This window comes from Siniperca chuatsi, linkage group LG4, assembly GCF_020085105.1.
Source record: "Siniperca chuatsi isolate FFG_IHB_CAS linkage group LG4, ASM2008510v1, whole genome shotgun sequence".
NCBI classification, from domain to species: Eukaryota; Metazoa; Chordata; class Actinopteri; order Centrarchiformes; family Sinipercidae; genus Siniperca; species Siniperca chuatsi.
Window position 1 is genome coordinate 4,394,054 of NC_058045.1, and position 26,928 is coordinate 4,420,981.

A 26,928-nucleotide genomic window follows, 5' to 3' on the forward strand; every position below is an offset into this window, starting at 1 on the left:
GCAGAAATAACTGACTTTTGCTACAAATTCAATGCTGCACTATTTGTTTCTCTTCTTTTGCATAATATTTATGTCGTGAGGGATTCTGGTATGTGGCATTGAAATTGAACATTTAATAGTGTTTCCACAGAAGCCTTCATTATCGGACCATTATTTAATAACTCCTATTACTGGACTACACGCCATTAGGCAGCTCCTACTCTAGATGTCTATCTGATAGTGCTGTAGTTAAATTTAAGGAAGCAGTTCCATCTGCATGTAATTCAGTGCTAATTTCAGCCACTCCCAAATTGACCATCTTGTTGATAGCGCTGCAGGCACACTGCGAACGACATTCGATTCTATCGCCCCTCTAAAAGAAGATAATAAAACAATGAAGGTCACCTCCATGGTATAACCCCCAAACCCGCAAGTTAAAGTAAACATCGAAAACTTGAAAGGAAATGGCGTTCCAACAACCTGGAAGAATCTCATTTAATACCTTATTACCCCACGAGGACAATACGCCCCAAGGATGCAGGGTTACTTGTGGTTCCTAGAGTCTCCAAAAGTAAAAAAGGGGTCAGAGCCTTCAGCTATCAAGCTGCTCTCCTGTGGAACCAGATCCCAGTTTGGGTTTGGGAGGCAGACACCATCTCCACATTTAAGAGTAGGCTTAAGACTTTCCTCTTTGATAAAGCTTATAGTTAGGGCTGGCTTGGGCGAGTCCTGAACCATCCCTTAGTTATGCTGCTACAGGCCTAGACTGCTGGGAGACTTCCCATGATGCACCTCTTTCCTCTCTCCTTCTCTCCCTCTCCGTCTGTATGCATTTTCATCCCATTACTGCATGTTATTAACTCGACATCGTCTCTCTCCCGTAGTTCTGTGCTTTCTCGTTTCTCTCCTCTCTCCTTCTGTCGCTTTCAGCAGGTATTTCTGCCTCCGGAGCTGCAGAGTCTGGATCTGTGGTTGTGGGCCACCTGCTGCCCCCGTGTTCCTGCTCGACAACTGCTATCAGAATCAGAATCAGAAATACTTTATTGATCCCCGTAGGGAAACTCTTTGTTACAGTAGCTCGTCTTTACGTCAGTGCACACAGGAGAAAGTACTAGAAAACGATATGATACACTATAAACACTATAAACAGGTCAGAAATAAATTAAGTATCATGTCGTTATAAGTATAAGATAAACTAAGTGTCAAGTACCAAGTGGGTTTACTGGTTGATGATGAAAGTACAGTCTAACACAATGTAACTCCTTATGTAATAAATAATATTAATAAGCGGGCGTGCATGTACTGTCGAAGAGTAATTGAGGTATATAGTATCAGTAGCAATAAATAAGAAAAACTAACAAGGGAAAACTAATATTGCACGTAAGTAGAACACAGAATATTGCACAATTATTATTAATTATGGCGGAGATGTAATGCTAAATGTCCAGTTTAGTGACCTAGGGTCAAACAGACTAACCCTTAGAGGGAGGAGTTAAATAGTTTGATGGCCACAGGCAGGAGTGACTTCCTGTGGCGCTCTGTGGTGCTTTTTGGTGGTATGAGTCTTCCGCTGAAGGTGCTCCTTTGTTTGACCAGCACGTCATGGAGCGGGTGGGAGACACTGTCCAAGATGGCGTGTAGTTTGGCCAGCATCCTCCTCTCTGACACCACCGCCAGAGAGTCCAGCTCCACCCCCACAATGTCACTGGCCTTGCAGATCAGTTTATTGAGTCTGTTGGCGTCCGCTACCTTTAGCCTGCTGCCCCAGCGTGCAACAGCAAACAGGATAGCACTGGCCACCACAGACTCATAGAACATCTTCAGCATCGTCCGGCAGATGTTGAAGGATCTCAGATGTTGAAGGACCTCAGCAACAGATGTTGAAGGACCTCAACAACTACAGTTGTTTTTATTAGTCTTTTTACTATTATTATCATTGTTATTCCTATCACTATCATTCCTCTTATTATTATTTTATTAATATTACCACTACCATTACACTATTATTATTTTAAAATTCTAGGTGGAACTTGCATTGTGCTTCCCCCTCCCTCCTCCTCTCTCTCTCTCTCCCCCCCCTCCCTCTCTCTCTCTCTCAACACGGCAGCGGCAGATGGCCGCCCACCCTTAGTCTGGTTCTGCCTCTTAAAGGAAGTTTTTTCTTTCCACTGTCGCCAAGTGCTTGCTCATGGTGGGATTTGTTGGGTCTCTGTAAATAATATTGTAGAGTACGGTCTAGACCTGCGCTATAGGAAAAGTGCAAACTTCTTTTATGAATTGCCGCTATATAAATACAACTGAGTTGAAATTATCTATCACAGGAGGATTTCATAAGTATGTTTTTTTTAAACATTTTGAACATTATAAAGTAAATCACAATGAGGTTTTGGAATTAGTTCCCTTTTTCGTTTCCCTGTCTCGCTGTGTGCACATACGGTAGAGTTTAAAGGTCCTGAAAACCTATTTTCTCAACCAGCTTCTTACTACTGACATGCAATTTTCTGCCAAAGTTCAAACTGTTTTTTTGTTGTTTTTTTTTTTTTTTTTTACATGAGACATTCCTTTCTGTGCTGTTTTTGTCTCTCACTGGTTTTAAGAGGCCGCGGCTCTCTGGGATAAAAAGTTGATGATTTAACAACTTTTCAATCATAACCTGACGACATCCACACAGTCCTGATGAAGCAGATGAACTGAGTTTTTGACTGAGTTAAATTCTTAATATATAATCAGTAAGGAAGTTTTTTTTTCCAAACGTAAACTTTGATTGTTGCTTGTTTAGTCACGAATATTTAATGTTATAGAGAAATACTTTGAATCCACTTTTACCAAGTTGTCAGGGACTTTACGGTAATTTAATTCTACATATACAGTATATATGTTTTTTAAATAGAACAATTTAGAAAAGTTGACCAGGCAGTCTAAATTATATTACAGGCTACAGTGAATCTATTCATTTCTATTGGTTAATAAGGTCTGAAATAACCAGTATGAAACACTTTCCAACGCTTTTTACACCAGTGATCATATTTCCTCATGCAGTGGGGGAACTTGGTCATGACTATCAATAAGATAAGATAGAACTTTATTTATATAGAGGGAAACTGAATTGTGAATGTATTCACAACCTGGCTGCTTGATTCATGACTATAACAAAAGTGTTTTGTTTGTGTCCAAACGACATCTCGTGCCTTTAGTTTCTCTGACAGAAGAACATTGATCATCTTGTTCTATAGCTCAGCTTTAAATAAAGACATCACAAGGGATGAGTCAGGTTTGACTCTTTATTATAATTTATATGATACAAAACTACATATATGCCAACTACAAAACATGTTTACACTAACAAATTGCTTCAAAATACCATAGCCTTTGCAGCAGTACTTGGCCGGAGCCATCAAAGGCTAGTTTGACTTACTTACAAAAATGACTATAAATGTATATGTATGTAAGAAACTGTCACTTCTATATTTTTTTGTCCCACTTCTCTTGTGTCTGTATCAACTGTGACAAACAAGAATATCTTTAAAAAACTAAACCCTATTTGCCCCTTGGATTTCAAGTCATTTTCTACACTCCCACACTGCTCCTTTATTTTAAAATTAAATTAAGCTACAGTATCGCTAAAATGAATAAAAGACACATTTGCCTGTGGCCACATATCGTTGCCAACGTCTTCATTAAAAACAGTTTGTATGCAACTTAAACTAACACCCGTCTTCATGACTAAAAACACAGACACATATTCTGAGTGACTAGTTTTAAGATGACTTGTGGTGTTTGGCCTCAATGTGAGATTCTCAAAGGGCTGTAATAAGGTTGAACTATACAACAGGAGGAGTATCAGAACAACAAAGCCTGGGTTTTGGGTTTAAATCCCACTGAGGATCCTGGCATCCTCCCTGTGACCTATTTCTTCTGCATCATGCAAGTGCATGCCTTCATTCATCTTTCTTGCTGTCATTATGTATTTGACTGTAATGTACATTCTATTTAAACATTAAATCTTACAAACTATAACTTCAGGCCTCTATAGAAGTGGTGGGGTCGGGCTCGGTGAGAGTGGGGGCAATGAAGCTGACCCGGACTTCCCGGGTGTAAAAACCCCGAAGAACCCCGTCCACAACAACATCTGGGAGGTCTGCAAGACAGAGCTCAGGCTTTATACTGTGTCGGCAAGGTTGTCATGCCTTTCAATGCTTTTCAATTCAAAGTTACAGAACCAAACAAGGAAATGCACACAAAAGTACGGAGTCAGTAGCTGTTTGTCAGTGTTGAAGCAGTCTGTTCTTTCCTACCTGATGTGCAGTCAGAGAGATAAGGATCCTGAAAAAATCCCAACACTCGCTGATGTGGTAACTGATAACTGAGGAAACAAAGGCAAAATGTGATTGATTAGTCCAACGCAACTGGAATGTTTCCTCAAACATCAAAATTATGTGTGGACCAATAATAACTTTTATCATTGGTGTGAAACACATTAGTATAACTGCACTAGCGCACTGTGTCATTCAGTTATGTGCACATTCTGGTTCAGTTTGTGCCAGAAACATGATAAGGGGGCTGGGTGCTGACACAGATCTTTTAATGATATAAACAGGACCGAGCCCGTCCTTAAGGGGGGAATGGAGTCAATCCAGCGCCCTGAGCTGGGGGGCGGCCCTAAAGTGCAACACACACTGACCGTGTTGTGAAGCGTCATGTCATTCGATGCAGGTAAATTAACGCCTGCAACACTCACCGGACAGGACAGATATGGACAGAAGAAGTCAAAAAATATGGCAGCCTGGATGTGTCGCTAGTGTGTCAGCTTACATAAAAAATAATACATGCAGGTGTTGCTCTTTACAGTGATTGTATATATATTTTAGTTTTTTTTCACGCCTCTTGGGTTTTGAATTAGGCTTTATATGAAACCTGCAGGACTCCAAAGAAATAAAATATTCTCAAAAGGTAAGATATAGCAAGTGTTATATTGTAGTCATTATAATGCATCTGTCATTACTGAAATAATGGTGCTGTAGAGACAAGAAGAAAGTGGAGGCAACTCAGATTAATCTCCTGTGTACAGGGCTCAGTATTCATACAGTAGTAACATCCCTTCTAGTAGACACAGTACAGAAAAATGGGAAATGCTAGTAAAGATCTTACCTGTAATCCTGACTGTCCAATTCATCAAATGATCTGAAATTAGCATAAATAAGTATTACAGATTTCCTGTCAAAATAAAGGTTGCTATACATGTTTACAACTCTAAAGGCTACTCTATGGTACAGAAAGTAACTTCCTTTTGTTTATAGTTACAATATTTTTTTATAAAGAGGATAATCCAACTTGCCCACATACTGTCCACTACTCTACAGAAAAAAACAAAGAGTAGCCTGGACTGAACTGAAGATTTAAACCTACAACACTGAAAAAAACACACCCACAGGAGTACTGTTATGTTATGTATCTGTACATTTCTCCTTCCTTGATCATTAGCTATATTGCTATATTGTGGGTTAGTCAGTGCTGCTGCTCCACTCCACTGTGAGAAATGTGTTCAAAGTTTTTTATTATGTTGCTGCATTGCCCCCAATCCAAAAATAGAGGACCTAAATATAGCAACATGTCAGAGGTCTCTAGATGCAGTCACAGGAGTCCGGGCTGAAGGACTTACTCCATGCTGCTGATCTTGTTTCCTGTGTGAAAGTGTTTAACATGGAGGAAGTCCAGCAGCACCTGCGGCACGTCTTCATTTTGATAGATGATCTCCTGGCCAACAGAGAACAATCTAACTTGTAAAATGGTATTTTTGTCAAGCAAGATGTCAAAGCTTGTGCCTTTGAAGGTTTATGAATGAATAAACTGGACAAGGGGCAAAACACAAAACACATTTTCAATATACTGTACATCAGTGAAAATCGTATGTTTAAGATTAAAGTAAAATTCACTCTAAAATGTTTGTTTTGTGCAGTTACACTCCTTAATATAATAATACAAAATAATCACGTGTAGACTTTTGATATCATATGACTCTTTATTTTATTACTTACTTATTCTCTTATTTCTCCTTGTTTTATATGTTGCCTTCTCTATCTCCTTATTTTGCTTTTCTTATTCCTGTAAAGCACTTTTTTTTTATAACTTCTGTTTTGAAAAGTTCTATATAAAGTAAGTTTGGTTGCTTGCTTACTGATGGCAGAAGGGGCAGTTCAGCAGGACAGAGGCTTGCTGCTAAAGGATATCGGATTGAAAGACGAGGGCTGACTCTGCGGGAACACCTGGATGTCTTACCTGGATGTAGTCTTCCAGCTCCTGCCTCCTCTGCTCCAGAGGTTTGGTCCTCAGATGGGTGTTCCTTTTGTTTGGGAAATCAGGAGTCTGGATGATTTTCCTGAGCTGCAGGTGACACGAGATACAACATGAACCTTTAAATCACCTGTAATGAACAGGCCACGATGGCACACGACACATAAAATGGCCGAAATTAAAGCTACCTTGTGGAGTTTTTGACCACTAGTAGCGCTATAGAGCAATGTTTTATGAATGGGTCCCCTGTTTTGCACGTGTGAGCACGATTCACATCTTGCTGTTGGTTTCACACTATTCCACTGATTGTAAGCTGGAGGCAGTAATGTACCAAGAAACACAGCAATGCGCCAACAAAGGCAGGGAAGAAGAAGACTGCTAGCCAGCAAATATGGATGCAAACAATGCACGATTCAAAATATTTGAAAAATTATCTTCGCAAAGAAGATCCTTGTTCACTACTACCTCAAGTTTTTGCACTACAACTTGCATATTACACTAATATTTGTGTATAATTTATATATATGTGTGTATGTATGTATATGTATGAAATTAGTTAGCCAATTCTCCGTATTATAATATCCATCTACAAATATTTCAATAAAATAACTACAATTTTCAAATTTTCCTGTTTCTGTTTCCCCAAACATCACGGTTATTGTAAATTCCAATCACGATGGTTAGAATATATTAAATTTGAAGAATAGAAATATTTTTGACCTCAAGTCGATGTGCAAAATTTTCGGAACTTTTCCTTATCTTGTTTCAAACCCCAATACATACATTCACAAATGCAAGAGACCATCAAAGTGAAGCTTCCTTGTGATTTTAAATTCATGTAACATGTCTTACTTTATGTTACAAAGAAATCAGTCATTCAGTAACACCGTATTAATCATATTAATTGTGACTGTGGCTGTAAAGTAAGTTCTATATACATACTTTTCTGTGCAGAGTCTGGAATTCTCTGCTTCTTCTGAGCACAAAATGTTTCCTCCCGTTAAACAAGACTTCAACTCGGAAAAGCTGCAAAGAAAAGACAGAGGGAGACACACAGAGGATTTATTCACAATCTGTCATTTAGTGAATTTAATGTTTGCCAGGTTGAACATTTAAAGTGACCAGAAGTGTGTCATGCTTTTCAAAATGATGGTGAAAATAAACCCAATATATTTTTGCTTAATCATCAAGTTCATTCTTTAAACAGACATGGTTCAAGAAGGAATATCATTTAGTTTTTCCACTTTATAGTGTGTGTGTGTGTGCTGTAATATACATTTACCGCCACATTTAAAACAACATAATCCCATCAGGTGAAGACAGACATTTGGCAACAATCAAATATATCAGGTATCCAACTATAAATGCAACTTTTTGTGCTGAACTAACAGCTTTAACTAATACTCTAGTACAGATTTCTCTCTAAATACCACATACAAGTTTGTCATACTGCTGAGCTAGTTTTTTGTAAAAAACAGTGTTATAAAGCCAATTTAAATTAATTTCAGATTAAGGACTTTAATCATCTTGCAGCAAAAAAAAAAAAAAACATGTCTTGAGATTCTTACAATCATATTTAGCAATTCTGGGACCCATTTCAAACTCTGTGTTTTAGTGTGTTATTCCTTAGAAGTTTGCATCATGACACGACAACATCATTTCTCCACCAGGAAGAGGCACAGAGCGTCAGCTTTCATTCTCAAGAAATCCGTGTCAACAGAAGAAAGGCCTGTTTATTACAGCTATACACATGAATGACACAATCACTGCTGTTAGGTTCCTGTGATGTTGTGACACACTGCTGAAAAACCAGTTTTAATACATATTTAATACCTAATAACACACGGCATGTATGCTAGGATGTACACTACTGTTTATCATGTCCGTGGGTTTACATGATTATTTCTGATTTCTCAGGTGGTTATCCAGCATGGATTCTTCATTTTAAAACATTAAGATAATCATTGAGATATTACTTGTAATGGTTTACTGTAAACAAATCGCTGCACTTTTATAATAACATCTTGGATTTTGAACAAACTGGCCAAAGACCTTTGTGATAAAACTAGTTTCAAAAAGGGTAAAAGCTTTGTCAGTAAACTTTAAGGTTCAGTGTCTGTGTTGTCTTTCAGTGAACCGCATTTGATCTGCAGGAGCTTTTGTTGTTTTCACAATAGAACTGGTCAAAGCATATAATTTAGGTTAAAATAGTACAGTATTTCCCAGGCAGATGGGAAGAACCTCAGTTCTGCAAACATAACTCAACATTTATATTGATCAAGAAAATGGTTTCATGTCAAACTTGCGCATCGCTGCGCCGTGAAAATACTAAATCTGAACACAGACTGAAATATTTTAACAATTCTTTTAAAGCAGACACTTTAGTTTAATGTCCTTATATACACTTAAGTTGACATTTATCTCAGCCTTCCCTCCTCTTGCAACAGATGCCCAATTAAAACCTTTTCAGACGACTGCAGTGCAACATCAGATGTATTTCATGCTGTCCTCACTTACAGATGAATGAATTGGGTGGCAAAAAAAAAAAAATCTAAACATAATAGAGAATAATCAGGAATAAAAACTAATGAAAAGAGCGTTGTGCTGCCGGGGGAAACTGAATACTTGAGGGTTTGTGCAGAACAAACTGCAGGATGTCGTCCTCGTACCGTTACAGCTGAACAAAAACCAAACTGAGGTCAGTTCAGCACACTACAGCCCTTCCTCTTCTTCGTGAGTCAGCTGGAACAAATTCCCCAGGCTGGTGTCAATTTTTTTTACTATTTTAAAATGTAGGTGGGAATACGATTTATTACAAATTCATAACTAGGTGACTGTTCTCTGGAAGTCTGTTCAATGCTAAGTTACACTTCAGCCCCATGCATTTAACTTGAGTTTATAATCACACCAATAAACAAGCATCGCAGAAAGGTTTAGTAATACATTAACAGAGTTTAGACACCATATTTGTTCATTTTACCCTGTGCCTTCCCTTAATAAGCCTTTAAACAGGATGCACCCAAGTCTGTGGTTCCCACTGTAGGGTACTGTGTGTCAGAGTGTGTGTGTGTGTATTCAGGCAGAGGGGGGAACGTCAGTATAATGTCACCAATGTTTTACAGCTTTCTGCACTAATTAGTGTTTGAAAAGGGAGCAAAATAACATTATATACCCAACTACAGAAAACCTTCTCAGACAAAGGTCACAGGTAAAGAAACATTTTGAAATGATGTATATTATGGCCCTTAGATACTTGAGTACATTTACTAAGGTACAGTTTTAAAATATTTTCCATAACTATTTCTATCTTGTGAGACTATGTACTTTTACTTAAGTGCGTTTTAGATGAATATTATCTGACAAATGTACCACTTTGGTTCACTGTTTATTTAAACTGGTCAGCAGTGTACAGTCCTATCTAGAGCCAGTGACTGGTTTGTCCGTTCTGGGCTACTGTAGAAACATGGCGGTGCAACATGGCGGCCTCCGTGGAAGGGGACCCGCTCTCTCTGCAGAGACAAACGGCTTATTCTAAGGTAATGAAAACACAACGATTCTTATTTTCAGGTGATTATAGACTAATGAAAACATACTTATAAATATTATATTCCATTTCTGCCAACAGCTCCTCCTAAATGTGACACACTGGACCTTTAAGTAAAAGTACTAATACCACACTGTGAAAATACTACAAGGAAAAGTCCTGCATTCAAAACTTTACTTAAGTAAAAGTATGTTAGTATTCTTAGCAAAATTTACATAAAGTACCAAAAGTAAAAGTACTCATTCTGCAGTAAAATGGTCCCTGTCAGTGTTTTACTGTTATATCTGATGTTCCTGGATTAATATTACTGCTGCATGCTTAATGCTTAATGTTGCATTTTACTGCTCTAGTTGTTTAAGGTTGAGCTCATTTTAACTACTTTATATACTGTTGGGTAGTTTCATCTACAGCAATGCATCATGGTCTAAAAGATCATCAATTTTGTAGCGTCGCTGTCCTGTGAGAACCACGTATCTCTAAAAAGTCAACTTTTCATGAGCTCAGAAAAACAGCCCTGTTTTCAGCTTTGTGCTGATGCATTTTCCAGCTGATCCAACTGGGGTTCAATTGTTTATATAGCTTAAGAAGTAAGTTTTTCTCAACCCATAAATGAACACTTCATCCTTCAGTTTATCAGAAAAATTCAAAATCACAGAATTTGGAGATACATGGTTTTCACTGGACAGGAAGGGTATGAAAAGTTGTAATCTTAAAAGTAACTAAAGCTGTCAGACAAATGTAGAGGAGTAAAAAGTAGAATATTTGCCTCTGAGATGTAGCGGAGTAGAAGTACAATCTTGAGCTTCCATTTTATGCTACATTATACTTCTACTCCGCTACATCTCAGAGAGAAATATTGTACTTTTTACTCCATTGCATTACTTTTACTTTTGATCCTTTAAATACATTTTGCTGACAGTAATTTCTGTACTTGCAATTATGTATGAATGCAGGACTTTTACTTGGAATTGAGTAACTGCTGTATTGTTACTTTAACTTAAGTAACAGAATACTTCTTCTACCATAGGAAGTACTTTGAGTACACGGTTTCCTCCTCCTGCTCAAATGCATGCCTGGAGGTGTGTGAGCAACTGAGGTCATGCGTGTAAATATATTTACAACAAAGTCCATATTACGTCTCCGTGTAGAAAGTCTTCAAAGTTCAGTTTTGAAGTACTTGTACTCCACTATATTTCAGAGGACAATATTGTACTTTTTACTCCACTACTTTTTTGACAGCTAAAGTTAATAATTACTTTTTAGTTTAAGATTTTACACACTAAAACATATGATGACATCATAAAAATGTGATATTGTTGAATTGTTACAGATTCAACTACCCAAAAGTATATAAAATGTATGTATGTTAAAATGAGCTCCACCTCACCAACTGCAACAATAAAGTACTGCTTACATGTTGATGCATCAATAATAAGATCCAGTCATATAAAAGAATAACCTGACAGGGCCCATTCTGTATAATGAGTACTTTTACTTTTGATATTTGAAGTACATTTTGTTGCCAATTCTTCTGAACTTCTAGTTAGTAGAATTTTGAATGCAGAACTTTTACCCGTAATGGAGTATTTACACAGTGGGGTATTGCTACTTTTACTCACTAAATTATCTGAATACTTCTTCCACCACTGAAACTTTTGCTAAGCAAAATTCAAATGCAAAAGTTCATTTTTATATTGATAGATTTAAAAGATGTGAGGTTTTTTCTTGCACCTCTGGATAGAAACCGGAGAAAGGCTGTGCTGACTCACTTTCACTCTTCCTGCAGGTTACCTGGCTCACCTGGCGTCGCAGGTCACCTTTACTGCCAAACTATAAAGATGAGGTATAATAACACTGCAAAAAACCAAAACAAGAGGTAGTTATGGAGGAATTATAAGTTAAAGTGTTTTTACGTCCTCACCTTTTTGGATTTTCCCGACTCATCCACCTCCTCTGCATCGATGGTATCGACACTTCAATCATCGGGAAATCTTCCTCCAGCACCATCGGACTTTATAAACTGTCTGCGATTAACTTTCCACAACTGGTTAGGAACTGAAAAGGAACTTCACACGGGTTTCTCCGCGTCCAGGAACTGAAAAAAAACGTGTCCTAGTGTGTGTTGTCGCTCTCCGCTCGGTTTCCTCCTGTGCTCCACCTACGCACTACTTTGACAAACCCATCCACCAGGAGCATCCAGGGCCATTAAAGGTGCAGTCAACCATTTAGGACTAAAAGTCCAGTCCGTGGCTGCTGCTGGACATAATAATAATAATAAGCATGAGTTTAGTGCACATGAACGACACAATATCACAGGGCTGGAGTTTGTTGTCTCACGTTTAGTGGGCGGAGAGCATGTTGGCAAACAATGTCAGAAAGTTTAATATCACTGTGTTACTGGTTGGCATGCTCTTAAGTTGTGTCATGTTCTAGTTCCAGAACTCTGTGTGCAGTCACATTTTTTGTGGTTTTAACACCTGTGGAAAAATGATTTGAAACTTCTACCCATGCACAGGGCCTTAGCCATTTTTACAAATAGTGAGTCCCCCTAAACCCTTGAAAACTTTGACCGGACATCAAAAATAAAGTCTGAAATAGATTTGAAATGATTTGGATCTTCCATATTTTACTTTTTCAATTCACTGTTCAATTACACTTTCTATAAATCTTTCTATTTCTATTTGTTTCTATTTCTCAACATGACCATCTCCTTTTAGCTCTGTTTTGTTCTCCACCGTCTGAGAAAAATATCTGGCTCCTTAGCTACGAAATGCTCCACTATGTTCACCAGCTAGTCGCTAACTGTGTCTGCCGATTGGGGCTGAACAGGTAGTGTACAGTGGATCAATCAGCGATGAAAGCGGTGAGACTGAACCAAAACAATAAAGTTGTCAGATATGACCTCAGCGGTGGATGTGTTCAAGCCCATGTTAAAGTAATAAAAGTAGGCAAATACTCAACTGCAATTAAAAGTTCTGCATTCTGAATTTTTAAACTAGGTACATAAGTTTTAGTAGTAAAACGTGTAGTATCATCAGTAAAAGCCTACATATTGTGAAAAATGAGTGTTGAATCATGTATTAGCTGTATTTTAATGTAGTTGGTGGTCAGAAAACAATCCTTATATTCAGTAAAGGACAGCTCCACCATCAAAAATACAAATTCACATGACACACAAACATCTGGATGGCCTAAATATTCATCTTCTAACACAAAGACTGTCTATCTTACTAAACTACTGATACAGAAATTAATAACAAAGTGAGTAAACTAGTGAACAGCCAACAAAATATCAGCTGTATTTTTCTGATTAAAAATGTAAATAAATAATCAAATTAAATTTTTTTTTTCCCACAAAGAAAGACACATATAACTTAAATCATCTAATACTTATTACTTTAATATAAATCTATAACAGCCTATCAGAGGTGAGTGAACTGTATTTTCTGAGTAAAAAGTTGAATAAACTCAAGACCATTGGGTTTAAAACTAACAGACAGACTTCAGAAACGTCACTTTCAAATCCAGGTTCACTTCCCACTGTGCTTGAAACACAAAGTAAAACAATTTACTGGATATAAAAGGGATGTAAATCCAGACCACATAACACAACGCTGTACTCACATCCCCTCAGGCCCACTGCTCAAAATTCAAACCAAACTTTGTTTAGTGAGGAAAAAGTAATGTTGCACAAAGTGCTTCACAAACTAACAATTCTCAGCCATTTTTCCTGATTCACAATTTAAATACCACTTACAGCTCATTTCCCATGCCTCAACCAGAATCACATGCTCTGCCTGTGACCTGTCACCATGTGATTTATATCTTCCCATCCCTGTTGTTGCTCACTGTGTTTTAATTTAAGCAGGCAGCAAGCAGCTCTTTGCCAGGATATGTGACCTTACAGAGTCATAGATCACAGCAGGGTAAAAATACAGCAGTGATTTGCTCGTCGCGTTGCGTCAGCACCGTGTCTTACTACGGCTCATGTGAATCCGTGCCCTGCTGGTGAACACTCATTGTGTCTGAAATCACACTGTCAGCAGAGACACCAACCACCAACTTTTGTACATATTAACAAAAAGGAAGTCTACCTTGAAAATAACCTTTGAACATATTTTAAAATTGAATCATTCAGTTTTTCGTGTTGGACACTGGTCTCATTAAAAATATTAGTTTTTTATGCTGTCTTGTTTTTAGTTGTGTCTGTCTTACAGTATTTTTCAAATGATTCAATTTGAGTTTAAAGGAGTTTTATAGGACGGCAAGAATTTCACACATCAGAATCAGCTTTATTGCCAAGTAGATTTACACATACAAGGCATTTGCTTTGGTAAACATAGCAGAAATATGAGAAATATAAAGTACTGCAGGTCAAGAATCATAAATATAAAATTGACAATAAGATATTAAAGAATATAAAAAATATTATAAGAAAATAATAAAGAATATGTACAAATTACAGTTTATGCAATGTGCAAAATATTTACATGGGAATGTACAAAAGGTTACAGTATGAGTGTACTGTACTATAAGTGGGGAGTTGGGGGGGTGTGAGAGTCAGTGGCAGTGTTGATGAGGCCGGCTGCAGACGGAAAGAGGCTGTTTTTGTGGCCTGAGGTTTCGGGCGTGATGGACCGCAGCCTCCTGCCGGAGGGGAGTGTCTGAAACAGTTTGTGTCCGGGGTGGGAGGGGTCAGCCACAATCTTTCCTGCACACGTCATAAAAGACGTGTAATTCTTCTAATCTACGTTATGAGGTTTTGAACACGACATCAGTTATCTGCAAGTCTGTGTATTTCTTGGCTAAAAGATCGGGCAGTATAATAGCATTTCACTATTACATGTTGCTTCAGTACTGTGAGCCTTGAGTATAAATTGATACATTTTCGAGTGGTGTTTATTGGTGTCAGGTTTAGTTAGAAACAAGGTCATCTTGATTTAAAGGAGTAGTTGGACATTTTGGGAAATGCACTCATTCGCTTTCTTTCCGAGAGTTAGATGAGAAGATTGATACCACTCTCATATCTGTCCATTAAATATGAAACTACAGCCAGGAGACGGTTAGCTTAGCATAGCATAAAGACTGGAAACAGGGGGAAACAGCAAGCCTGGTTCTGTCCAAAAGTAAAAAAACAACACCTACCAGTAATCATATGCCTAGGCTTTTTGGACCTTTTGCCTCCCTGCCTTGCTCCTTTGCTTTGTTTACCTCTTTGGATTTTAACCTGATGCCATACCAGTAAACCTTGATGTAACTGACATGAATTGAAGTTGTAACTTAATCTTGTGAACAAGATGCATCAGTATCTAAATCAGATAATTTGAAATCTGAAATCAGGAAGAACAAGAGTTTCAACATTACACATATACAGTATTTGGACTTTTGAATTCCCTTTTCTGAAACGAGTAGAAAGTGAAGGCAAGTCTTCAACTTCACACACTGGAGTTTGTCATTTATAAACATACCAGCTGGTCTGGGGAGTGTGATGCAATTTGTCCGAGCCAGTGTGTGAATGAAAGACAGCACTGTCATCCAGAATAACTGTGTTAGCTGACGCATTCTTGAGTTCTGCACACAGTTCGACTGTGATGTTTACTGCTACAAACATTAAGTAGTTCATCCACATATACAACTCCTCATACAGACCAACAAAACTACACTAATATACATAATAGAAAAATTATGCATTAACTGTCTGCCTAAACAATTTTGGCATAAAATCAATGCTTAATATGGACTTCAACAGATTTTCATTTAAATATGTTTTAAGCTTTTGTTGTTTCTTGTCTCTTGTTAAAATCTAATTCAGTTCTAGTTATCTAATTTGTTCTGACCTGTTTCATCTTGGTCGTATTTCTTATGTTTATCTTCATATTGTTGGTTTATGCTTTCTTAAAGTGACAAAATAAAAAATACATATTTTTCCTCTTACCTGTAGTGCTATTTATCCATCTAGATTGTTGCAGAGTTTGAGATATCGGCCGTAAAGATGTCTGCCTTCTCTCGAATATTATGGAACTATATGGCACTTGGCTTGTGGCGCTCAAAGTGCCAAAAAATACATTAGAAAAACTCAACAGCAATGTCTCTTTCCAGAAATCACGACCCGGTTACTCAAGATAATCCAATGTATTTCTTTGGCACTGCATGAAACATCAAATGAAATATTTATTTCATACCTTTCTAGATACTTTTCTAAAATTTCCCAAATTTTCTTAATAACTGGCAATAATTAAATTAACCACGATAACACAAACCTAAAGTGGCTCTCAAACAAAAGGCCAGCCTTGGTAGAATTACAAGTATACTGTTTGATATTTTTAATATGACAAATGGATTTAAACTTTTACATTGCAGTTTTTCAAGTCTAAAGCTTCCTGGAAACTGCAGAGTGAATGATGTCTTCCAAACTGTCCACCTGAAAGAAAGAGCAAGAGAGACAGTTTGCCCTGTGTACAGTGTACTAATTGTTTTACCCTACACTGATTTGTTTTCTTCTACTCCTCTTCTCACTCATACATTTTCTAAAATGTGATAGAAAATCGCTATCTTGAATCTCATCTTTGCTTCTCTGGGTCTTTGTTCCAATGACTGGCTGATGCTTCAGAAACCCTGTACCAGAGCAGATCTATAAAGAATGCTTTTACTTTTAGCGCTCTGCAAAGCCACCTGGCCAAAATAAATCACTTACACTCTCTGTAACAGCAAGACCTTTCTCAATAGCTGTCTTATAGCCTGCCTGTAACTACTTGTTTGCTTTGCTGTAAAATAGCTTGTATGCTCAGCAAACCTCATTGAAACCTCAAGAATAAATACATGAATAATAAATAAAACAAATGAATATATGCATGTGGTTAGGTAATTTAGGTGTTTTGCAATAGGTGCCATGTAGAATATCACATAGGCCACCTCAGTTTTACCTGCTTGCCTTCACCCACACTGAGGTTCTTGAGCTGGTAGACAGTTACTCGTCCATCACTATCCCCTACCAGGACACAGTCTGTCCCTCTGGCAAACAGCAGGAACGTCACGTCCACACCAGGAACAGCATGGTGCACAATGGTTGGGTTCAGGCTAAAAGGAGAGGTTTATATTTAGTGAACACAGGATTATTTCTGGCTCATGTTTCAAATCAGATAAAAACATTAAATGAAAGTGAACGAGACAGAGATGGAAACTCACATGCTTGAATTCAGATCCCAGATCTCCACCTGTCGTCCATTAATGGCTGCAAATATTGTGGACCAGTTTGGGGACCACCTGACGGCATACACGGCCCTCTGGGTGGATGTGAAGCTCAACACAGGTGTTAAGCGGTCCTGCTTCCACAGCTGGATGGTCCAGTCAGAGGAGCAGCTCAGGAACACATCAGAACAAAATGGAGACCACTCAACGTGGTTCACAGGGCACTGAGAGAGGGAGCAAGATGTGATATGGAGTGAGTATACTGCAATAACCGCTATATTTTTACAATTTTTTTATCTTTGGCTCCTTTTAAATAATTTTAAATCAAATTGTAGTAAATGGATAGCTGCATCACTGAAGTCAACACAACAGGCCGCTAGTCTTTTGTGTTACACAGATATTGCTGAAAACCACTCTTATCATAGAGAGGTATTGGAATACACATTTCAAATATCATTGATTAGGTTTTATCCAGAAAGACTTACAAAGTGCTTTTGGTAAGTGTCCAGAAAATGCTGACTGTTGGAGACGGAGCACTTGTGGACGAGGCCCTCCCATGTACCAGTCAGATAGATACTGGAGTCCTGCAGGATAAGAGCAAACCAGGAGAAATGTGTGATGTATTTTGAAGTCAGAGTCAGAGAAACGTAATGTTGACCCTGTGAATACTGACTGCCTAGATGAAAGAACAGCTTCACAGCCAGGTGAAAATGTTATTTTTTCCCCACAGAAATAAGCTTTTTAGCCTGAGGACTAGTCTCAGTTAAAACCAGCCTAGAATCAACTTGATTTCTGTGGCCAACTCACTATTGGATGGAAGTCAACACAAAGACCAGGACTCATTGCTGACAGAACACTTTCTGTCGTCTTCTTGTTTCCTGCAGCCTTCTTCTTACAATTCTGACTCCTCTTTAGCTTCATCAGGTCTGAGAACAGATGTTTTAGAAAAGCTACATAAATTATGATTATTGTGTTAGAGCACTGCTATACAGGGTTAACCTGTAAATAATTTACATGAGCATTCTCACAGTAAATTAACTGTGGAAAAACATAACTAAACTTGGTGGTATTTTGTGTTGCCAATTGCCTTTAAGGGCATAATGAATAGGATTTTCCTAAAAAAAAATAGACTCATGCAAAAATAATCCCTCTCAATCATCGCTTATGACTAGGGATTGGACAATATATGATTTTATTGCGGGCTGGGATAAAAAAACACTCAAGATAAGATGATTGCGGTGAATTTCCATTATTGGGATAATTGGGAATCGGAGTAATCGGGAATATGCTCACGAGTGACTTGAAAAGCCCAAAGCCAGTTGGACTTTATTTTTGTTAAAGGATCATTCCTGTATTTCTTAAGTCAGGGGTAAATATACTGATGCAATTGATGAAATTGTCGTCTGTACCATTTGACATCATGGTAGAGAAGTGAAAAATAAGAGCCTGATTTAAAAAATACAGGAATTATCATGTAAAACTCACACACTGTTGCTATTTTTACATTATTTATTTACTCTTTATTTATGCAGGGGGACCTTATCATTTATGATTACCTTATTTAAGATTGTTTGATTGTTTGTTTTTCACTAAAAAGAATGCTCACTAAAAAGCTGTGTATCCTATCTGTGATGCAAAAAAAATATTTATTTCTTAACAAAATGTAAGGTAAAGTGATTCCAGCAGGTTTTAGTGCTTAAGTGCTTTAAGAGTTTTAAACATATTTTGATGATTATTGGGATAATGTCGTGAATATTTTCATTTCCTATAACCTACTTATGACCCACTGGAAGTGTATGGCGGTGTCTGTATCTACAGACCCGACTGTCTGCCTGTATTTTCTTATTATTTTGCTGTGTTCGGGGCATTTCTGGGTGCCAACCTTTGGGCAGCACGCAGGGTGTGAGGTCGGGACTCTATAAAAACGCAGTGACGGCCTGTGTGTATTTCTCTGATTCACTGCTTTGTTCTCGCTAACGCTGCTCCCTCTCTTCATTCACTCCCTAGCTTGCTTGACCACTGCTCCTCTCTCTCTCGCTCGTTGAGCTGGGGAGGGAGGCCAACATTGAATCGTGTGTTTACAAACAGCAACCAACAAATCCTACTCATTACGCCTTTAAAGTTCCAAAGTGGTAAAAATAATTAACCAACATTTTTTTTTATTATTATTCATTGGAAAGGTTATTATATAAAGTCATTTTCAAGTGATAGAATTGATAGAGATTTGTTGTTTCCCTGCCTTTTAAACTCAAAGCTCATCTGAGCATGTTTTGCTAATCAATGATCAAAAATAAAATTCAAAATGAAATGTTTTGTGAAATCATAGCCTCTGCAACAGGCTATGATTTCACAAAACATTTCACCACAGTACCTATGCAGTCAAGACCATTGCTGCAGAGGCGCCACTTGGTAATCCTGCCATCTGCCGACACAGAGACGAGAGCTTCCACCCTCTCCTCCCCTGATAATCTCATCTCTTGTTTGGTCCAGCTGACCTGCCACACTGGATGCAGGTGCTTTTTGGAACACTCACTACAAAACAAAAATATTAGGGTCCAGTAGTCATCGTTTTTCTTCAACATGTGATGTGAGAGTTTATTTTCATGTCCACACACACACACACATACAGTCCTAACCTGCTGTTGGCAATACATGCCTTGTTGTTTCGACTCTGGACATTGTAGATGGCTATAGTGCCATCGTACAGCCCCACAGCCAGCTGGCCAGGGTTGTTGGCTGAGAAATCAAGGGATGTCACACAACTGTGACAGTGGAAGTAAAGCTCCGGCCACTGCCCAGGGGACACATTTAGAATCAGTCACTCCCAAAATAACTTCACTGGTAAATGGGCACTTTAGTACTTTACAACTATGTGAACATGAAAAGCCACCCGCCAACCCTGCGATCAGTGGATGACCCGCTCTACCTCCCGAGCTACATCACAGCCATGAATTCAATATTTACTTTTTTAATTAACATTTTTTTAACACACAATAGACAAAAGCTTTTCTAATATGTCCTATTACCACTCAATTTTGGTTGTACTAGCAAGTTGAGACAGAGCACTGGAAGATGATGGCTAAAGGGAGATAAAGGGCAAAAAAATTATAAATATACCGTAGGGTTTTTGAGGGACCAGCAGCAGATCAAACCTGGTTTCTGGTTCCTGGAGTCATAGTCACTGTAGCCCACGGCCAGGAGATCCTTACAGAGAGTACAGAGCACAAACAGACCTGTACAAGAAGCATTCATTCAACAACTTTTTAAACAAAGACTAGTAACAGAAGAACCTTAAAAAAGTAAATGTTTGCCCATTAGAATTCTAAGTAGCTGTATTGAATGTTGCTTATGAAGGCAGTTCAGGCAACTTCAACACTGAACAAAGAAAACAACACAAAATGACAATGACGGTGTTGTGTAGAATCTGTTCGGCTCTGTTCTGGTCTTTGGCCTGTGTTACCGGGTTCTCCTTGTTCCAGGCCATGCTGGTAATGCTGCATCGTCTGGTGAGCTCGCAACTGAAATCCCAGAGGCGTTCCAGAGTTGGAGATGAAGAGCTCTCCTCACCCTCATCACTCTGTTCCTCAGTCCCAGGCTTCACCATGGTGTCAGGGTCTAACACAATCAACATTACTACACTGTATACAGTATTTATTCAAATACACTTACATTTTATAACTGAGCAAATTTTTTGTTGAAGCAGAAAGGACAAAGGCCCTAAGTTTAAGTCCACGGGCTGATGCACCTGCACCAACAATATAAGAAAGCAGTGATAACCTGAGCTTACCTTCAAGTATGGGCAGCTGTCTATAAGCAGCCAGCTTGGGTTGAAAGATGTTTGCAACGATGCTTCTCTCCATTACTAATAAGCTTTGTTGGAATGACTCTGACAACATAATCAGCTGTGGGTTGGGCTCAGCCTTTGAACTGTTCCCACATATTTCCACTTCTAACAGTGAGCTAATGGTACTGTCTGAGGAAATGAAATATAAGAAAATGCGTGTTATTGCAAAATAAGCTTTAATAAACAGCAAAAAATGATATATCTGTCAGAATATATATAGGATCTAATACTAAGAATAGCTTGAGAACAGACATGTTGGTTTATTTTAACAATATTCTCCAGTCTAAAAGACTTGCTTGTCAATGTTCTCCCAGTTACTGTTACCTGTGCTGACTGTGCTGCTGCTGCTCTTCTCTCCTTTCTTCTCTTGACCTTTGCTGATGTTCACAATACTCTCTGGATTGTCAGCCTTCTCACTTTTAGGGGTTTCATTTTGGTCACAGAAAGAGTCATAGATGTCCCAGAGAGTAGCATTCGTATCTGTGGACATGAGAGACTTTGAACTAACTGTCCACTTTGATAATAACCCTGCACCAAAGCATTGGTTCCATCTAGATACCTTGGAAAAACCTTGGTGGATTGTGATGCAACAGTCTGAGCTTGGAAAGCTACAACTACAACAAATCTGACATCTGAAATGATAACAATTGATTATCACATTAAGTTTGAGGTGTTTCTTTTCACTAAAACAGACCTGAACTTAGAGAATTAAGAGAGAATTAAGTTTAGACTTTGAAATAAATGTCATTTTTTTAACCAGTGCCTTACTATCAAGTTTACATGTGTTTAATTATTGAGGCTTCAACATCAGACAAAACCTTTGAGTTACATTGTAAGCTTAAGGTTTAAGTAAAAGTAAAAGTAAAGTCTACTTGAGAAACAAACATTACCAAAAAACAGTACACAAAGAGGATAATTAAGCCTAACCTTTATCCACCATGACAATCGCGTCACTCTGGCTCTGTTTGTTTTTAGGTGCTCCATCGAATGTCTGCATTGATCGTACCACATACTTATCATTGCCCATTATGTTCTTGCAAAGTTCAGCATAGTGAATGTTTTTCTCTCTGTAAGAACAAGGTGAAAATGTCAGCTTGTCACAACCAAAGAGTCACTGGCTGGCATGTTTGCACAGAACATAAACTAACGTACATCTTCACACATACTCTACAGTGTGTGACAGGCGGTTCCCAAGTTAAATACATAAAGTACCACTTCCTATGCCTGCTGCTATGCATTTCAGATCTTGCCTAATAATATTTAAGGGAACCAACAAGAAGAGGACTTTACTCACTTAATAGCTTGTGCATCATCAGCATCCTTTGACACAAAGGTGCTGGGTATGTCCAGCAGTGAAATGGTATCTGTCTCAGAGAGGCAGATATCTACTACCTCATTCAACATCTCTTCTGTCACATGTTGTTTCACAGTGTCTCGTTTCCTAGGTACCTCTGGCAGGGAACAAAAGACAAAAAACAATATATAAAAAATGAATATACATGTATAAAATACATATAAAAAGAAAATCTGCAGCAAAAATGTAATTTCATCATAATAAGATGCTGTAGATTTAAGTGTATTCTGCTGCTAATGGCAATATTTTATTGCATATAACAATGTAACACTGTATTGTCAATAAATTATCATACTATACATATTAAAGACTAACTTTAAACAATGGAGGATATGATTATCACCAGGAGGAAACAGTGATAATAATAAACATAATGACTATATATATATTAAAAGAATAGTAACCGCATAGAGCTGGGGGGTTTATTGGTGTGTCCAGTTTAGGAACACCGTCCTCAGTCTCCTTAGTCAGTGACGCTTTAGACAGGCTGGATGGTCGACTGCTCCCCATAAATGAGCTGCAAAACAATGTCATTATTGAGTTACTGAGTACATTTTTGTGGTCAGAAATATGTGGCTATGTTTGATCTAACAAGCCAAAAATGTAACACACAGTCATCATATGTAATAAAAGAAAATTTGCAAAACATAACCATATCCATATATATATATATACATATATATATGAACAATACATCTGTACACAAGACTACTGAGTAGTGGATTTGTTCATATTTAATCAGAATCAGAATCAGAAATACTTTATTGATCCCCGAGGGGAAAGTCTTTTGTTACAGCAGCTCACTATCACATCAGTGCACACAGGAATAGAAGTACTGGTGGTAAGGTAAAATGTTGCTTTACTCAGTTTTTTCCTGAATTCAAGTTGTACCACAACAAATGGGCTGCACACCTTCCACAAAACCCTTCTCAAATCAGATCCACACCTGCTGTTTGATCTTCAAATCAGAAGGTGTATATGAATGTTACCACCTGGTACCTGGTAGAGGGCACATTGAAGCTTGCAGTGGATTTCAAGTAGTCTGATCCTGAGCTGGAAAACATTTCATCCAGAAATAATCTGTCTGGTTTGGACTGCGTGTCTCCTGGCTCTGCGTGATACAGGGACAGAGGAGCGACGTTATTGCCGGTTTCATCCAACACCTGCAAAGACGGGAACCACAGCCAGAATCAGTTAAGCATTTACTCTATATTTTCCTTTTACTTATTGTTTACCTGTATAATATTTTTTACTATAATTGTTATTCTTATTTTTATTATTACTTATTTGTTGATTTAAATATAAGGCTAAACTTGAATGTTTATTTACACAACAATGCATCAAGTAGGTAGCTGCTGAACTATTGAAGGATGTCTCTGTTTGTTAATATCATTAAACAAATTACAAAAAAAGAGGGGACCATCACTAACTACAATTTTACTATTGTGACAGGAAATGAGATGTTTAAGAATACATTTAGCCTATTAAGATGAAATAGATACCCGAACTACTCTGGGAGCTTGATTGGCTCTCCTAAGTTTGCTGTTGCTGCCACCGACCAGGATGGGACTTATTTGGGTTTGTGAACCTGTGCAGCTCCTGTGTATTGAACTTTGACTGACTGGGTGAATTCCTGAATTATTCATTGCTCGAGAAGATCTAGGAGAAAGCAAAATAACATTAAAACATTAAAATAACAGGTAGGCTAAAATAGCCACCACTAGCTTAGGTAAGCTAACTAGCTTATGCCTTTCTCTTCAGCTAAAACACCGGGTGTTGAAAAAAAAAATCACTTGTTGTGAAATTATTAACTTACGAACTAGTTTTCTTCATTTTTTCCCCAGGGGTCCACATGTTTGTGTTCTGTATGTCCTCCCTACAGTACCGTTAGAGAAAACGCGTCTGTGTCTTTTATTAGCAAACTCTATATATTTCGCTATCGACATGTAACAGCGGAAGATCTTCTAACGTCTCAAAGCTAGCTTTGCTCCAAGTTGCCATGGCAACGCGACGACCCTCGCGCCCTTGTCACTTATTCCAGTCTATGGTTACTCCCAGTTCTAGGAGACATTTGGAGGTTGAAGTTGGCTTCATACAGGTTGTTTTCCCCCCTGTTTTAACCTACAGCAAAGTTTCCACAAATCTGAAACTGACTTTGGGCTCTTGGAGCTCAGGTCTGTCAAGACAGTACAGCAGTTTTTAATATAGAACTAGACTCATGTGGCCTGAGCAGAGAAAAATCACCATTTCCTGTTTTAACAAATGTTTTAGCACAGCTACCAAAACCTCCTGCTGAAATATACCATTAATATGAGATATGAACATGCCTGTTGCTACATGTCATGTCTTGGTCTGCATGGTTACTGGCTGAAGCTGATAGATAATATTATTGCATGTAGCCTATATCTCCAACAGATGGCAGTAAATGACTGAGATGCTTCAGCTATTATTATGGACTACTACAGTTTACAACAACTACTACTGCTGCTGCTTCTAGTTATACCTAAAACTGCAACAACTGCTGCTGCCTGTGTTTCAGATACCATTGCCATCACTTCCTTCTTATATAACTAAACAATCACAATGATCCTAATCACACACTGCTACCTACCAACCATAATACAAACGATTTTGAGGTACTTGCACTTTACTTTACTTTACTTTGCACTTTATACTTCTTCTCCACTACATTTTGGAAGGAAATAGTGTACGTTTTACTGCACTACATTTATTTGATAGCTTTAGGGACTAGTTGCTTTGCAGATTTAGATTATAAATACAAAATATAAATCAACTAATAAATTATGATATATTATTATAGATTAAGCTACCCGGCAGTATATAATGTAATTAAGATTAAACCCACCTTAACCAGCTGCAACATTAAAGTGATGTACATATTAATGCATCACTAAGTATAAACCAGAAATATAATATATATGATTCTGAAATGGTTAACGAGTAGCCTACTTTTATATTTTGATGCTAATACTTTTGTTCTTTAACATAAGTAAGATTCTGAATGCAGGACTTTTACTTGTAACAGAGTATTTTTACACTGTAGTATTGCTACTTTTACTTACCTGAATACTTCTTCCACCACTGGAAAACAGAAATACTTGAGTAAAATACAAATACCTCAAAATTGTACTTCAGTACACTACTTGAGTAAATGTATACTTAGCTACTTTCCACCACTGCCTGTGGGTAAAAAAACGGGAATGGCAATCTGGTGAAGGAAACTTGCAGGAGCCCGTGCAGGCTATATAGCTATGGGTGAAACACTTCCGGACTACAACTTGTAAAAAAATCACGTGACCAGAGCGTCACCCCTCCTCTTCCACCCGTCATCCCCCTCCGCACCGAGCATCCCAGAGATAACGGCCGTGTGTCTGTGCGCCTTTAAGAGCCGTATATCCTGCTGCCCTCTGCACTAAATCTCCATCGCTGCTCTGTGAGGGGGAGAAAAAACAGAAAGCCACGGCCATGTCCGCCAGCTCTGCTTTCAACGATGAGAAGGGGGGCTCGTCCAGTGTCGGGGAGCCTGAATATGGTCACGACCCGGCGAGCGGAGGGATTTTCTCCTCCGACTACAAAAGGTACGGAGCCACCTGCCTCGGTGCCGCTTGACGCCGTTGTTATTTGTCATATTGTGGGGGGGGGTATACGGAGCAGCTAATGGCGGGGAGGTGCAGTGTGGATGTGGTTTCCTGTCTGCTAAGATGCATAGTGCTTTTTAATATCGGGGGACGGAATGCAACATAAAAATAAAAAAAAATACACTGAACTTTATTTGCCCGTGATTGAAAGCGGTGTCTGCTTTATTTCTGGTCGCGAATCTCTCACCGTGATTTGGTCGCGCAGACGCTCCAAATGATGGCCCAGTGCTGGTGTTGACCTGTAATATACGTGCATTCTGTGGTGTGTGTTTAAAGCAGCAGAGAGGTTCGTGGCGTTTAGACTTGCAGGGTTTATCTCATGTTTGTGAGGTGAGATGTAAAAGGCCTGTCAGAAGGGGGGGCAGGCCTCAGCTCCGGCTTTTCAGCACCACCCCTGCTGGACAGCGCGCAGAGCGGCGTCGGCTCAGTGTGAGCATGTCAGAGCCACAGCGGTGGAGGAAGTATTCAGATCCTTTACTTTAAGTGAAAGTACTAATAAGACACTGTAAAAATAATAAATAAATAAAAAATACTCTCTTACAAGTGAAAGACCTGCACTGAAAATGTTACTTAAGTAAAAGTATGAGTGCAATCAGAAAAATGAGCTTAAAGTATTAAAAGAAAAATGTCCCCTGCTGTTACTGTTGTACTATTGTATATTATATAATTAGATTAGTATTACTCATGCATTGATGTAAAGGTAGGATACTGTTGTTTGTTTACTGTTGTAGTTGGCTGAGGTGGAGCTCATTTGTAACTACTTTGTATAGGGCTGCAACTAATGATTATTTTAATTATGGATTCATTGTCTCATTATTGTCTTGATTAATCGATTGAGTAATCGATGGTTTTGTGGTTTGTAAAACAAAAACAAAATTCAGAAAATAGTGAGAAATGCTCATCACAAGTTCTCAGAGCCCAAAATGACAAAACTTCGCAGTGCTTGTTTTGTCCAACCAATACTCCAAACGTCAAAATTATTTTAAAAAATCTTAAAAATAATTAAAAGCAGCAAATCTTCACATTTGAGAAGCTGGAACCATGACATGTTTTTGCATGAAAAATGACA

General features: G+C 38.3%; 3 protein-coding genes across 9 annotated transcripts in view; 1 reads left to right on the forward strand and 2 right to left on the reverse strand.

Moving 5' to 3' along the window:
• Positions 1 to 3,246: 3,246 nt before the first annotated feature.
• snx22 (sorting nexin 22) lies at positions 3,247 to 12,039 on the reverse strand. The gene is given in 8 exon segments (XM_044194104.1): positions 3,247 to 4,117; positions 4,275 to 4,342; positions 5,128 to 5,160; positions 5,639 to 5,733; positions 6,256 to 6,360; positions 7,213 to 7,296; positions 11,736 to 11,767; positions 11,770 to 12,039. Coding segments are annotated over 8 exon segments (588 nt in total). The 5' UTR covers positions 11,822 to 12,039; the 3' UTR covers positions 3,247 to 3,998.
• Positions 12,040 to 16,122: 4,083 nt separating this feature from the next.
• Positions 16,123 to 24,769, reverse strand: LOC122875211 (dynein axonemal intermediate chain 4-like). Of its 2 annotated transcripts, XM_044194102.1 has the most exons (17): positions 24,017 to 24,769; positions 23,703 to 23,859; positions 23,200 to 23,363; positions 22,605 to 22,717; positions 22,141 to 22,297; positions 21,774 to 21,913; positions 21,171 to 21,326; positions 20,790 to 20,975; positions 20,463 to 20,617; positions 20,120 to 20,206; positions 19,639 to 19,793; positions 19,374 to 19,534; positions 17,810 to 17,928; positions 17,488 to 17,586; positions 17,000 to 17,226; positions 16,738 to 16,891; positions 16,123 to 16,235 (listed from the first exon to the last, which is right to left on the reverse strand). In XM_044194102.1, the coding sequence occupies exons 1-17, from the start codon at positions 24,052 to 24,054 to the stop codon at positions 16,185 to 16,187; spliced, it is 2,319 nt and encodes a 772-aa protein (XP_044050037.1). In that variant the 5' UTR covers positions 24,055 to 24,769; the 3' UTR covers positions 16,123 to 16,184. The 2 variants fall into 2 exon arrangements, with proteins under 2 accessions (XP_044050037.1, XP_044050038.1); XM_044194103.1 differs by lacking the exon at positions 23,703 to 23,859 and having other exon boundaries at positions 24,017 to 24,768.
• A 781-nt stretch (positions 24,770 to 25,550) lies between these two features.
• The window catches only part of LOC122875048 (AP-3 complex subunit beta-2), a 48,447-nt gene continuing 47,069 nt past the window's right edge, over positions 25,551 to 26,928 (forward strand). For 2 of the 6 annotated variants that reach the window (XM_044193790.1, XM_044193791.1), the window contains exon 1: positions 25,553 to 25,799. In XM_044193790.1, coding sequence (XP_044049725.1) covers positions 25,687 to 25,799 — 113 coding nt within the window. In that variant the 5' untranslated portion in view covers positions 25,553 to 25,686. Of the gene's footprint in view, positions 25,800 to 26,928 lie in introns of all 6 variants that reach the window. The other 4 variants (XM_044193793.1, XM_044193792.1, XM_044193789.1 and 1 more) reach the window with 3 other exon arrangements.